The following is a 15805-nucleotide window of genomic DNA, read 5'->3' as shown; positions in this document are numbered from 1 at the left end:
CATCATTTTGCTCCTGACCCCATTCCATGTGCTATACAGCAATTGAGCCAAATTGTTTCGTGTTATGTCTAGTTGCTTAAATAATTCCCCAGGCTTGTTTGGAAATAACCCAATAGATGTAAATGTCCTTACAGTTTGATTAAATGATTGTATTCTTAGTGAGAGGGGGTGCCTAGAGATATTTCACCATCAATATACTGTTTATTATTTCAGATCACCTATTGAGATTACTTTCTTTGACATGAAAAAGTTGTCCAACTTTTTCTTTGTTACTATATATATATATATATATATATATATACATATTTAAATATATTATACTTTATAGATGTACTTTATATATATATAAATAAATATTATTATGAAAATAAAATAATTATAATAATATATTATTATATATTTAATAAATTTGAAAAAATATAGATTTTTATATATATTATATACTTTGCCTATAAAAGTATTCACCCCCTTTAATTTTTAAAAAAAAATTTAATTGATTTTATAATCAATTATTATAATATCATTTGGCATTTTGTAAGCAAAATTTAAAAAGAGACCTCTCTGATGTTGAAGTAAAAAGAGATTTTGGCTAAATAATGACAAATAAGCAAAAATATGTAAGATAAAATAAGTGACTGCATAAATATCACCCCCCTTGATATTGACCTAGTTTAACAGAGGTCCAGGCAAATGATGCTAATAACCTCGCAATAAGTGAAATGGGGATCACTTGAGTACAGTAACTGTGTTTCAGTTGATTTTAGCATAAAGACACCTGTGTCTGGAAGGTCGCACAGGTTAATCAGTACTCCTGGCTACCATTACACCAAGAAGACAAAAGAACAAGCAACTTAGAAAAATGGTTATTGAAAATTTTAAGTCATGGGGATGGGTACAAAATAATTCCAAGGCACTGGACGTCCTCCAGAGTTCAGTTAAACATCATCATTAAGAAGAGGAAGGAAGATGGCACACGTGTAGTTCTGCCTGCATCATTCTGTCCTCACAAACTGAGTGACTATGCAAGAATGAGACCAGTCAGAGAGGCCACCAAGACACCTATGACTACACTGAAGGAGTAACAAGCTGCAGCAGCTCAGATGGGAGAGACATGCGTGTAATAACTGTTGGCCGGGTTCTCCACCAGTCAAAGCTTTATAGAAGAGTGGCAAAGAGAAAGCCACTGTCAAGTTGGAGAAAGTTCTTTGGTTTGATGACAAACATGGTGCTCTTTGGCCATCAGACAAGATGTCAAACACTACACATCACACAAACACACCATCCCCATTGTGAAGCCAAGTGGTGGCAGCATGTTGGGGGGATGCTTCTCAGCAGCTAGCCTTGGAATGCTTCTAAAGGGTCAAATGAATGTGGCAAAATATAGGAGGATGATCTTATTCAGTCTGTAAGAGACCTACAGCTTGGGAGAAGATTTATTTTCCAGCAAGACAATAACCTGAAGGATACAGGGAAAACTACATGGAAATGGTTTTAAGGCAAGGTGAATGTTCTGGAGTGGCCGTGTCAAAACCCTGACCTCAATCCAATAGAGAATTTGTCGCTGGACTTGAAAAGGGATTTGACGCCCAATCCCCATGCAACCTGACAGAGCTTGAGCAGTTTTGCAAAGAAGAATGGAGTAAAATTGCAGTGTCCAGATGTGCAAGCCTGATTAAGACCTGTCCACACAGACTCAGAGCTATGATTGCAGCCAAAGGTGCATCCACGAAATACTGAGTTGAATGAAGGTGAATAATTATGCAGCCACGTATTTTACATCATATATTTTTATTCAATTGACATTACTTTGTAGAAATCGGTTTTCAAATTTACATTAACGAGGATTTTTTTTCCAAAAAGGCTAACTATATGGACCATGATTAGTTTATAGAATCATTAAAAGAGTTAAACATCCAAGGGAGTGAATTTTTTTTATAGCTACTGTATAAATAGAGGCTTCACTTCGTCACTATCTTATGTAATCATCAAAAGAACCAAGGATTGGAAGAAAGTCCAAAACCAAGCATGATTCCATCCATTTCTATAAGTTCTTGTCGGTTATTCATGTTTCCAGTTTCTAGTTTCCTCTCTATTCCTAATCAAGTAGTCCTTTTACTTTGCACTCATGTACTGAAATGTTTCTGAAATATATTCAGGATGTCTTGACTTGCATTGATTATGGATCAGTGCAAGTCACCACCTTCAAACATCAGAATGATGGATCCAGCCCATCATGTCACTGTCATCATAAATCCACATGCATGAAGGGTAACCTAGGGTGGTGCTCATTGTGTGTGTACATGGTCCAGAAGGAACTTGGGGACAGGAGGCCCCAGCCCATCTTGACCTCGGAGGAGGAGCAGGAGAGGGACACGGTGGCCTGCATGAGAGAAACGCACCTGGGCATTGAGCGCAAGTGCTCCAGCATGACGGTCAGCTCCACGTCCAGCCTGGAGGCCGAGGTCGACTTCACCGTCATCATGGATCTCCACTCCGGTGCTGATGACTTTTCCAAGGGCATGTCGGAGCAGGGAGAGAGGGAGCGACAGCCGGAGGTGGGCCGGGAGGACTTTGAAGAGACCTCCAGGTTCTACTCAGCCCGCCTTATGGGCTCCCGGGACAAGTCTCCTATGGAGGAGAGGTTCCCTGACATGGGAACACATTATGAGGTAGACAGATAAACTTACTCATCCTTCATCATCATCATCATCATTCCCATTGGATTCCTACTGCCTTGCTGGGCTTGGCACCACGACTACCTGCAGTTTGACTGATCATTTTTTGCTGTTGAACCATTTCCTTTTATTTAAAAATTGTTCTATTTTGGATTTATTTTTTACCTTGTAAAGCTGGTTATAACCTTCTTTTATTTATTATTGTGTGTTTTTTTATTTCAAGAAATTTTATTTGATTTTCTGAGCCTTCCTTTATTTCTCCCATGCTGCTGCATCATCATTTGCATTTTGTCATCAAGCTGAAACCCTGTGAAAGAAAGAAGTATTTTTGTGTTTGTTCCCTAAGGTTGTTTGTGATAAAACGCTTTGTTCTGAGAAATATGATGCTTGTGTGCCCTGTTTTACAGATTTCTTCAGAGGTCTTCTGTGAACAAATTGCTTCATGTTGTTTGACTGAACTGTACACTTTGTGTTTCACACAGCCTCCTGTGGCAAAGAAAGACCCCAGCGCTGTTAGCATGGCCCACATGCTGAAGAGGTCTGAGAGCAAGACGGAGAACCATACAAATGGATCAGAGATGCACCCCAACATCATGAATGTCTCACCCCAGGTAATTCAGCTGTATCAGTAACAAACTCTACACAATGTGGAACAATCTTGCAACGCTGCCATGCACAGGAAGTTGAGAGGATCAAACCTAGCTCACAAATGGACTGGCGATGAATTATTTAATATTTTGGCAGAACTCTGAAGTTGGACTTGATTAGGAGGAAGCCCTTCCTTTGGGCTTTTGTTATGTGAATATCATATTCCCTGGATGACTATGACATAATAGCATCATTATGGAGTGATTAGAGTATTGACAGTGCATTAATGAGGATGATGAAAGCAGGTGCGAATCCTATTCATCTGTGTGGCAAAGATTTTCAAGCAGGCTGGCTCTCCCACAGGTGCCTTATTAAAATGTAATTATCGCCGGTCTTTTTAGCCATTCAGCTAATGGTGTGGATGAACTCAGGCAATCATGAGGAGCCTTTGAAGTGCCAAATCATTGTTGAGTCAAAGATCGCTGCGTATGACAGTAGCCTGTGCATATGTGTGTGTGCGTATCTGCAGCACATAGAGGATGACATCATGCTTAGGCAGACAAAGATCTCCAGCACTGACATCCGTGTGCCAGCAGAGGGAGCCATGTCATGCTTGTCAAGTTTCCAAACAATAGTACAAAGTCTGAAATGCTTCCAGCAGTCTGGCCTTAGATTTGGGGAGGCTTGCCAGACTGGAGTAAGATTAATTTGTTCAGCTTCGGGATTACTTTTATAAACAATTCATCAGGAAAACCCATGCTGTGCTTGATTGTCACTCATTATGGCTGGAAAAATGTTCCAAATACAAATTCTCTAGCAGCTAATCTGGGCTAAAGTTTGCATGGAGCCCTCTGTAAAGCTTATCAATATAATCACTATATTTACCCTATAACTTATTCAGTTTGATGATGCTACATATGCTAATATCATAGAAAATTACATACTGTAGATTCATGATTTGACTTCAGCTGTTGTGACTCATATTCCCTTAAACACAGTTGACTAAGACATGGACTTACAGCATTCAGACTCTGAAGATAGAGAACAGGATTCAGACTTATACACTCATTCACTCTGTTTTGTTGTTGTTGTATAGGGCCCCGATGATTTATTCAGTCTGGAGCAATAGCTGGCATGAGTTCACATGCATTTACATTCAGTTTAGCTCAGTTCCTGCTGGCTGCCTTCAGAGGCTCTGTAAAGTGTGCCTTTCACTCACAGATTATATAGGAAATGCAAGCAAGAGCAGGCTATATGGACTTGCATCAGACTCTACTTTGTTTACTCAGACCTGTTCCCGAGACTCTCATTGAACTAACTGTTAACTCAAATCAGGATTCAGACTTTCAAAATCTCATCACCATATCTGTCGACACCTCCTTGCTGCAGGATAGACTCTCCACATCAGACTATGTACTGTATGTTGTTATCACAGGTTTCCCTTTGACATGAACAAAGGCTTCAGGGAGTGTGGATACTGAGCAGTAATGAAACAGAAAAGGAAAACAAATATGGTTCATTTAGGAGCACTCACATCTGATATTTAACCATTTTATTACAAAATGGATGTAAAGTTGCACTTGGTGGAGAAGACTCTGTTCAAAAGATGCTCCCAGGGTTAGTCAATTAGCATGCTTTGACTTTCCAGGGAGCAAATGGATAAAAACACCCATATGGATGGATACATTTAAGACAATTTTGTGATAAATATAATTATTTTATTTTATTTAACTTGGAACACCTCAGTGAGATCATAAATCTCATATACAAGAGTGTCCTGGCAAAGACAAGCAGCAGCACCTAGAGTAGCAGACATAAGTCAGCATACCTGAAACTTTTTTTACCCATCTCAAGATGGACCTTGGGCACAGAGAGCAAAAGTAAATCCTGTGACTGAGTCACAGAGCAAAGACTGTAACTTCCAGCACTTTTGAAATGAATACAATTACACAAGTATGATGGAAGCAGATTAAGTAAAGCCTTATAAATAAGGATATGCCAGTGATTAAGCCTGCGAGTGGACAAAGAAGGCCAACCAACTGGATCATACAAGTACAAGGATGAGTTACAGACTTTAGATTGGTAATGAACCTTAGTGCCCCATGGTACACAGTCAAAAGATTTAAGGCATTCAGAAGATGCATGCATGTACAGAACATCACTGTAATCAGTCAAAGGCAGAAGTGGCAACAACAAGTTCAAAATTAGTTCAAAAGCAATTCATCTATAGTAGCCTGAATCTGATTATGAGGGTGCAACAAGCTTTATGCAATAAAGGAATAGGCTGGGGTGGAGGATGTTAAGCTTTGCCAACAGCAGCATGGTGCATCAGCATTGATGCCAGCAGGGATTACTGAGAAGTACCTAATATCTAAATTAGGGGTGGGAGAAAAAAATTGGTATAGCATAGTATCCAGATATTTTGTCTGGTGATATATCGTATCATGTCATCCACCAAATATTGATTTTTTCAAATTAATTGCTAATATGAACTGAAGTCCATAATAATGGAAAAATAAAATCAATTGTTTTGACAATTGTTTGTCCAATGAGGTCGGCAGAGCTGACGGTCACATAGTAGAAGAAAGTTAGTACAACAAACATGGCAGCACCAGGGGAAGGACATTAGGAATGCAAGCAGAGCACGAATGAGATGGACATGACTCATAAGGTTTGGAAGAAGTGCTGCATGAAAATAAAATACAGTGGAAATATGACAAACAAGAGAGCAAGACTTATTCTAAATCAGCTAAACAGTTGAAAAAAAGTCTTATCAATTGCAATTTATCGCTATATATTGTATCGCAGTACTCACCGTATTGCACAATGTTTAAAATTGCAATAATATTGAATCATGACCCAAGTATTTTGATCATATTATAACATGGGGCCACTAGTGATTCCCACCCCTAATCTAAATACTGCTGTGTTGAGGGGAAGAGCCGTGTGGTTGGCTGTGGGATCCGGGATGATTGGGATTAACTGCCCATGAGAAACGGCCTTCTTGGAGTGTCATCTTCTTGGGACGCCCACTACATGGCCAGTGTCTGAGGGCCCTGCCAATGGAACTTGGCCTTCTGTTTGGAGATGTTGCTAGGGCTCACTCCAAACAATGCTGCACTTGGTTTTGCAGAACCAGCTTGAAGTTGCCCTACTGAAGGGCCCTATCCAGATCAGTCAAATGCAGAATGACAGTTCTTGTAGCAGACACCTACTGACCACTGTAGCCCATGCTCACAGGTGCTGACACTCAGATGCCTGATTGTCAGCATCTTGGATCAGATATGTGGATAACATATGTTAGGGCTTGAATGTTGATCATCAGAAGCATACTAAACTTGTTTATAACCAAGAACGTTTTTGAAAAATATTCAATGCTTTGATGTGGTTTTCAGTGTTCTTGTAAGAACTGAGCTGTGTTGTTCCACCTCCCTGGCTCTTCTACATTATTTCCCACAGAAGCTTGTGAAAGCCTTAAAGCTCTCTCTAATGCTAGTACCTGTTCAGCATCAAAGAGCAGACGTACAGTGTTAGCAAATAACTTGCCAACAGTGAAGCAAACTTTTAAAGCTACAGAATGTGTAGAAGAAAGGAACAGCAAGGCCTGTCTGGGTTTTTTTGGCAGTGGCATATGGATGTTTATCTGTGTGTCACTTTAGGACTAACCTCTTGGAAGTAGGAAGATAATAAAAGCCCATTCAACAAATTGGTCACTTACAGTGTTTCTCTCTCTTTCCTGCAGAACTTCAGCCAGCGGACGGTTGCTGCTGCTGCCCCTAAAGAAAATGGCTCCCCTGTGAGTATCTTAACAGATGCTATACATCAGTGTGACAGCCTGTGTGTGTGTGGTGGCAGAGTTAAAAAAAAAAGTCCAGCCATTGTGCTGTTGCTGTCTCATGTTTTTCTGATGATGATTACCTGAGTGTCACCTGATCCACCTGTGACTGTATGACTTGCATGTGATGACAAAATACTGGCTCAGTTGTGACTCGATATGCGTTTGAACATTTAGAAAAGAATGAATGTTAATAATACAAAAGTGGTAGGTTGAAGCCTTTTCAGACCAACAGAGGCTCATATTTTTATTGTTAGCCAGCTAAGGTCACAATTTTACTGATGAGCACTGAAAAGGCTTGACCCCGGCTTTCTGATTGGCTCTGTGATTGTTAGGTCAGAGAGCCAATCAGAGAGCCGAGAAAGGGTCAGTTGTTTTCAGCTGCCACATTCATCAACACCTGATGAGTCATACTCTGTGATTGGTCATAAAAGCACATTTCATGAATCACATTTTCATCCTTACATAAGATAATTTCTGCACCCAAGTCTACACTGGTTTCTCCACCAGATAGACAATAGAGGATGAAGTGAGACTTTGTTTAATCCTTAGTTAAAATGGTGATGAGTCATAGGTAGCTGCCTTCCTCATACTTTTGTCTACAAGTGTGAGATGACCTTTGAAAAGTTTTTTTCTAAGTACTGGAGCAGAAATGCATATCACCCTGCTGGTGTGTGATTTATTGATTAATAAAACAATGTATCACTCTAGTTTATATCATCATTAAGATGGTTTTTCAGAGGTCTTTTTGCAAAAGGTTATTTTGTTGCTGAATTAATCACAGTGATCTGTTGTCCTTGCCATAGCTGCTAAGAATTTATTGGTGCACAGATAATGGTATTTTTTTAAAAATCTAATGGGAAAGTATATTGGGAGATTAATTTTATTTTTATTATGGAATGGTCCTGGTTCAGCTTCCTTTTCATTTAGAATTTTAAAGTAAGGCTAGTATATGCCGTCTTACGTTGAGGCTAAAAGGCTTTCCAAATGTAAGAAAACAAAGTTAAGCTGGCTTTCATCAAAGTAATGTACTTAAGATCTATTAAAGGGGACTTATTATATAAAAAAAGCAATTTTTAGTATTTTTACACATTTATTTGAGTACCTGAAGTATAAAATAAGCCAACCTAGTCATTTTTGGGTTGCCTGCCTATGTCTGAAAATATGAAATCTGATGATCTATTCACAATCTGCTTTCCCTGTGACATCACTATGTCATTATCAGAACAGCTGCCCCTTTTCTGGTATCTGCCACCATGGCCATGAAAGTACAGCTTTACTGGGTTCTGCTGGTTAGAGCTGGTTGAGACACAAAACCTCAACTTCTGCTGAGTTATGCCTATTGAAAGACGAGACTGCGCTTATGAGGATTTAACCACGTGGTTCCCTGTCACGCTGAGTTTTATATATTAAAGGTTTGGCATTTATACAACTGCTCTTAATTTCCAGTAAGTGACGTCTTTGGTTCACTGCTGACTAGTGATTGAAGTGCACGTCTTTTTGCTGAGACATGAGGAAATTTTATCAGCTTAAAAGTTGAGTAACTTTATAAAAAGATAGGTGTATGCATGGCAAGGTGTGACGAATCCCCGTGAAAAATTAGGCAGCCTGACAACTTTTCCCCAACGATATGTGCTAAGCCAAACTTTATTGCGTTATTTGCTGTTTTTTCTGTTTCTTTTGTTTTCTTTTGATTGTCATTTGTGTTTAATCTTTATAATAATAGCATGAAAACATGCTAGAATGATTTGTTAAAGACAGGTTCATCGCACTTCTTGACATCATTGCTGTGTGCCAAAATGTACATCTTCAGCTAAATTAAACTCTCAGTTAACTCCTACAAACAGTGGGTAAACTGCAGCAAATCTGCCATCAAACACCGTTCTCCTCTGCGTTCAATCTCCCGACCAGGAGTTTGGGAGTGACCTAATGTCAAATGCAGAAGTGATGCGTGCATAGAGCCTATTGTTTTTCCAAAATGTCTCCACAAATTTGCTTGCATTTTTTCCTTTTGATCAGGAGTCAGACAGCTTTGGCACAAACTTGTGAAATGTTCAAATTTTGAAGTAAAATTTGCTGTGCTGTCTCTTTATCAGGGTAGACAATTTCTGCTTTCATTAAGCTGAGTTGTTGATTATTTCAAACATTTGTCATCTCGGACATCCTCGCTGCCTTCACTAAGTCTTTTGTGCCATTGGACACACAGAAAAAAACACATCTTCTACAAACATTAGCTGGTCCCCAAAACACCTGTGTTTGTTTCTGAAAAAACCCTCCAGTATTGGATTTTTGCATGTCTAAAAAGCCCTCTGTTTCAGCCCTGCTCAGAACGAGCTGTTTCTGTGTCTGTAGCTTTAAATGTTAATGAGCTGTCTGACTTTGCCCCTGACTACACCCTCCTAAGGAAATGGATGTGGCTCTCCTGATTCTCCTGGGGGAGGTGCTAACTCCCCACATGACATCATGAGGGGAAAATCTGAGAACGGCTTTTTTCAGCACACGTTTTCTGAAAGGTTGGGGGGAGGGGGTTCTGATTCTTGGGGGGATTGTGGTCAGGGGCATGTAATTTTGTTAGAAAAGCCTGAAAAGGTGTATTTTGCATAATATGTATGTTTTAATATGTAACGCTGTGTGACTGTGAATCACGTGATTTTATCCTGATTAGCACAGTCTCATTATTTTACCTCATATTTTGACCAAAGCATGTCACAGATTTGTTTTAAACCCCAGTGGACTGTGTTAAAGGTGGAAAAGAGGTATGACAAGTTATTTTGAGAGATTACGTTAAAGGATGGGTCCTGGTGATCTGAAACTTGTAGGCTCTTTGTACTTGATTATCTAAGTGTTGAAACTGTTTCTCAGTTTTTTAGAATCATCTTTTTTAAAATTTTATGTCAACCCTGTTCTCATTAGTGTCCCCACTGGTCTCATACTTAACCTGCATGACTAAAATTGGAAGTGGCACAATATGAGGGCCCTCCTCAAACTCTTACCGACCTCTGTCCACACTTCCACTTCATTCACCTTCTTACGTTGAGGGCTCTCTGCCTGGGTGCCATACTTAACCATTTAGCTGGGTGTGGAAAACTCCGCAGTGAGCCTACTGCCACTGCTGACTTTAGCTGATGAATCCCTGCTTTGTCTGTCATGAAACAGTCTCTTTACAACTAAGTCATGTGCAATAATTTCATCGTAGTCATGCAGACTTAAATGCACTTATTGAGAATCATTATACCCTTCTCTAGTTTAAAATATGCTAAGTGTAGTCTTTGAATAATATTTCTTTTGACTTATGGTGCAAACAGTTCTATTGTGACACAAAGCTGTTTTAATGAAGAGTTATGACAGTTTTTGTTTTTCATAAGAGAGAGGGAATTTAGTCCTGTGTTGTTTGCTGTAAGTGGTACACTTTACCTTCATTAGAATAAACTGACAGTGAGCTACAACTCTGACAACAGAGTTTTGTTTGTGACTCACTGGAAGTGGAGTGCTTTGAGAAAAGCCAGCGGTCAGTAAAGTTTTAAAGTCGGCTCATTGTTGTCTTGAAATGGGTCAGTTTCTCATTAGAACCCCTGGTGGCCTGTAGGACTGATATTAATGTGGGCTTCTCTTGGCCAGTTGCCATCTATTCTACACAGGGGATCTCTCTCAGTGATGAGTGTATATGTGACTCTCCTCTAATAAATGTGCTGCAGGTTAAGCCAGGCACCCAGGAGAGGGAGTCTGTTGTGTCCCAACTGAGCCTTACAGCTGAAAGTGTCACCTCAGCGACCACAACTCAAGTTACCAAGGTAATACCTTTACTGTTCCCATGGTTACAATTTACCCCAAGTGTTTGGAAATTAATTTGCCCCATCCCTCATAGTGTGCAACATTACAAAGTCAGAAACTACCTTGGGCTTCAGATTGATATATATAACTTCTATATATTATTTTTAAGATGATGAATTCTGGTTGTGTTCTGCAGACTGTGAAAGGAGGCTACTCAGAAACCAGAATCGAGAAAAGGATTATTATCACAGGAGACGATGATGTGGACCAACATCAGGTGAACACAAGTTTTTAAAACAATGCAGCAGCTGGTCTGTGTTAAATATAGCCTAAGGAGGATCATATGTGAATTCATGACCTATATTCTGATGCTTCATATTCCCAGGCTCTTGCCATGGCAATCCAAGAGGCCAAGCAGCAGCACCCAGACATGCTGGTGACAAAAGCTGTGGTTATCAGGGAAACAGACTCTCCTACTGAGGAGCTCAAGCAGAAAGCAGAGGTATGTGTCTGTAGTATGACTCCATAACTTGCACTTTTATCACTAGAAGTGACGTTTATGGATCAGGTGATATTTGTCATGATGCTTATTTGCATGTCAGAGGAGCAGTTTATTTATTTATATATTTGTTTTTTGAATATTCCTCCTTGTACTCCTTATAAACATTCATGTAAATGGAACCAGGTGCTGTTAGTTCAGCTGAGCAGTTTGCATGCATTTTGTGTGCAGGTATTGTTGATTTCCCCTTTGCATATGCTCTTTGGATAAGACACAATCCTTTTTGCCGTTTTTACAGCTTAAAACCATGCAAAAAGCCATGCTATTGGATTTGCCCTTCAGGCATTAAAACAAATGGGCTTTAAGTGAATCCCATTTGAGGGATGGTTCAATATCATATGAAGACATTTGCCAAAAGGAAAAGCAAAGCTAGGGAAGCTAGAAAATATTCATCAAATTGAGACCTAGCATGAGGTTAGACGAAGACGACAACCTTAGTTTTGTTGTCATTCAGCCTCAGCTACAGGTCATACATCTATTTTTAAAAGGGTGAAAAATGGCCATAAAGATGCAAAAACTAAAAGGACATGCCACTTAAATTTTTTTTTTTACCAGTATTTGGAATAAAATTTTGGTATTGTAGTATGGTATTCAAGATCTTGTTTCTCAACCAAGAGCAGTAAAGTAAGTTGGAGTTAGTGCACCACTGATCTAAACTGTCACTTACTTTTAACCGTATTTTTGACCAGTTTGTTCTATAAATACAGGGGCGCTGTAAATTCATTTGGCATTTTTCTGCACTATCGGAGTCAGATTTAAGAGAATTAAATATGTTGTGCACAATTCATGCAGTCTCACACAGGCCTTGTTTAACTATGTTGGACACAAGCAAAACATCAGTTAAAAGACAGCTTCAGCAGACAGACCTGTTGCAGCATATGATACATGAGTCAAACCTTTCCAGCACACAGTTGACCTAGAGCCTTTGCACACTGAGTCATTTTTTTTCAACTGGATTTTTCCCATGTTAAGAAAGTCAATTTTATGTTGTTCTAATTATGTTTGCACACTGACACTGAAACTTTTGTCCATCATTAAAAGGCACAAGTTTGTTTTCACAGCCAACAAACAGAGACTGAATTAAAAAGTTGCTCTCAGTGTCTTCAACTAAGCACAGCTGTGCCATCTGAGGAGCCTGTAACAGAGCCACGGGCTCATCCTCACCACTTACAGTATTATTATTATCATTTTTTTTTGCGGTAGATACAAATAACATGCAACGGAGTCATTGTGCAAGATTTGAGTGAGGGATGGAATAGAGATCTGGAAAACGCATTAGAAAATAACAGGCTCAGTGTGCAAAGGCTTTAATCATTTGACAGCAGCTCTGGCTCAGGGAGGAGGAGGTTGGGTCCTTTAGTCTGCTGAGTTCTGGTCATAAAGTTGGTAGAAACCATATAAAACGGGACTCCATTAATGACATTTGCTGTCATAAAAATTATTCTGATCTTTTACTTTTATTTGCCCGCCCCAGTGGCTGGTGGCTTGAACAAATGCCCAGGCACTGTTAAAAAAATACCTGCATTTGGTTGCAGGTGAGAGTAATTTCCCATCTTGATGTAAAGTGACTTAAAAGACAGAAGCATCACAAACTGACCTGAGATTTTATAGAGATTGAAGTAAGAACAATGATGCACAAAATAACCGCTTAAACACAAAATAATAAATGCAAAACATTGAAAACAACTACCCAAAACATATTGAAAACAAGTATAGCAGCTTAAATGTTATCTCTTTCTGCCAAGCAAAGGAAATAAAATACCTCTTATCATGCATATAATATAAAATCAAGCTAGACATGATTTTTCCCCCTTATTCTTATGAGTAAGCTTCTGCACTATTACTGCTTCTCATGCTTTCACACCAGCACAGGCAGGAATATGTGTAGAAATGATGCAAAATGCGAAAGATTGATCAATGATCATGTCTTCCACATTTTGCATTCAGGTAACTCTGGCAGCATGCTGGTTCTTACTGTCTTGAATGCACTCATGATGACCTCTCTGTGTGCTGTTGTCTCTTTGCAGTCCTGATTGGTCAGGTTTGCTCCTTGGACAGAGGGCAGGAGAGAGGATCCTCCAGCTGTATGACCCCTGTCCCAGCCTGCAGTACACCACCCTGTATGAGAACTCCCCCCCCCCCACCCCCTGTTTTTGCGCTCCACAAAGCAGTAGACCTCCACTTCTCTTCTTTTAAACAAACTGTGACTCAGCCTCTGACCGAACATGGCCTCCCATCCTGCCCCAGCCCACTCCATCTCATGAAACAGGAAAAAACTTCTACTGGATGATTTCCACTTGATTTAATCAGGTGGTGTGATGCAAGATAGAGAGCTAAACCTCGTGCTGTAATTATTTAAATTAATCTTTACGATTTGTCTAAACTTTGCACATTATTTCATATGTTTCAGCTCCCTTTGACTATGAGTTCTCAACTCCAACTTTTTTTTCTATAAAGATCCCAGAAATCTGTCCGGTGCTGCTCTCATATGAGAATAAGACATGAGAGTAGAGGAGAGTTGGCAAAAGGATCAAGACCTTGCTGGTGGGGATTTGGGGATCAGGAGGTCGGGCCGTGGCAAGATGAAGCCTTTTGCTTGTTGCTGCCACCTCCTGGCTTTGACACCTTCAGTATAATAAACAGCTGTCTTATTAGCTTTTTACATTTTTATCTATAGAGGATCTAATTTATGTTCAGTGGTCGCTTGTTTATGAAATATGTATAATATCAGATGATTATAATCTGCATGATTCAATTACAAAATAGCTGAGGGAATGAAAATAAAACACACAGACATGCACATTTGAAATCCATAAGAAACTGACGTGATGGGACAGAGCACCTACCGTGAAACTGTAGAAAACTCTGGGTTTGTGGTGGGACACATTCTGATCTTGGTGGACCCTGCTAAAGAAGGACTGTTGTGCACACCTCACTGCAAAGCTGGAACTCCGCTTTGGTCCCAGTCTCTGATATATTCTCATCACTGTCCTTCCATTTCCTCTGCTCACTGTTACCAATTTCATTTGGTGTCTACTTTCATCTATATAAAGAAATGCTAGAAACATGTTTTGGGCACAGTTGAAGCATTTTAAGAGAATTTTTTAATATAAATAATGTTTATCTAATACGTTTATGTGGTGTTAACATATGTTATAATTTTTCTTACTTGATTTTATTGCCCTTCATCATGAAACAGAGTTGATGTGTTATTCTTGTGTTTTTGGACTTTTCAACTATCCTGTGAGCATGCAATGTGAAAACCTCAGACTTATTATGCTGTTCCACTGCTCAGTACTTACTTAGGATATTCCAAAGGTTATCTCAGAGATCGCTCACAGATTCCCTGAAGGGGAAGTTATGATGCAATGAAGAGAAATGCAGAGAATTGTTGGACAGACCTTTTCTCGTTTTGTTTTGCCTGAAATATCTCGTTTGCTGTTTACTCAAGATTTAAAGTCTTAACAGCTCCCGTGTCAATCAGTTGTCAGCATGATCTGCATTCCTTCAAGCATCTGTAAATGATTTATTTGGCTGAAAAAGCTGTAAACACAGCGCTTAGAGCTACAAAACAGGTATCTACTTAAAAATCGAACAGAGAAAGAAACTTTCCATATAGGAGTGTCCTGTCATCTCCAGAATCTCAGTCTGTCTTTTGGCTCTAGCTGATGATGTCACCTCCCCTCCCACTTAAAAAGCAATTATTGTTTGCAAATTTGTGCATATTGAAGTGCCTGATAGATTTTCCTCCTACCGAGGAGCAAACTCCATAGTGAACTGCATGACGCAAACCATGGCAACTGTAGGCATGTCAGTACATGACTTTTGTCGTTTTTAAAAGAAAACAACTCACTGCTTTCTTTGTTCTTCTTTTATCTAAGAAATGTCATCAAGTTCTGATAAAACAGGCACTTTAGCAGCATCCATGCTAGTGTCTTCCGCCATACTTGCACTGGCCTCTTGTTGTTGCTTGCTTATGTCATGACTCCGCCCCGCCTGAAAGTACTGCTCCTCGACACTGGTTGGTCTTGCCACTTTCTAACCGGGCCCAAACGGTTCAGATGGGAGTTTGCAAGATGGATTCACCAGTAAGAAACACGGAAAATGGGCGTATCCATCTGCTTTGCAAGGCTAATTCCCAGCTCCAACATCCAAAGTAAATTGAATGCAGCAGAAGTCCATGAATCAAGACAACACTTTGGGATTTTATAGAAAATCTGTGCATATTTATGATTTTATTGTGGCATCAGTTTTGAACCAGTACACCCAAGAAGTCCTCTGAGAAGTATTAAAGACAATCCGAGCAATGGCGTGGCGTGCAAATCGACAAAGACACGCTGCCAGTTATAGTAGTAAGATGAGCTGAAAGTGACTAGT

The 15805-nt window shown here is 39.6% G+C and overlaps 1 protein-coding gene across 12 annotated transcripts in view; it reads left to right on the top strand.

Annotated features, from left to right (window-relative positions):
- The window catches only part of LOC121506892 (band 4.1-like protein 1), a 164019-nt gene extending 148693 nt beyond the window's left edge, over positions 1–15326 (top strand). For 10 of the 12 annotated variants that reach the window (XM_041782895.1, XM_041782894.1, XM_041782899.1 and 7 more), the window contains 7 exons: positions 2310–2669; positions 3158–3286; positions 7006–7059; positions 10794–10889; positions 11066–11146; positions 11255–11371; positions 13456–15326. In XM_041782895.1, the coding sequence (XP_041638829.1) occupies positions 2310–2669; positions 3158–3286; positions 7006–7059; positions 10794–10889; positions 11066–11146; positions 11255–11371; positions 13456–13461 (843 nt within the window). In that variant the 3' untranslated portion in view covers positions 13462–15326. The remainder of the gene's footprint in view (positions 1–2309; positions 2670–3157; positions 3287–7005; positions 7060–10793; positions 10890–11065; positions 11147–11254; positions 11372–13455) is intronic. The other 2 variants (XM_041782900.1, XM_041782903.1) reach the window with 1 other exon arrangement.
- The last annotated feature ends 479 nt before the right edge of the window (positions 15327–15805 follow it).

Source organism: Cheilinus undulatus, linkage group 3, assembly GCF_018320785.1.
Source record: "Cheilinus undulatus linkage group 3, ASM1832078v1, whole genome shotgun sequence".
In the NCBI taxonomy this organism is placed as follows: Eukaryota; Metazoa; Chordata; class Actinopteri; order Labriformes; family Labridae; genus Cheilinus; species Cheilinus undulatus.
The sequence above is the reverse complement of the archived record's forward strand: the minus strand, read 5'-3'. Positions and strand labels throughout refer to the sequence as shown.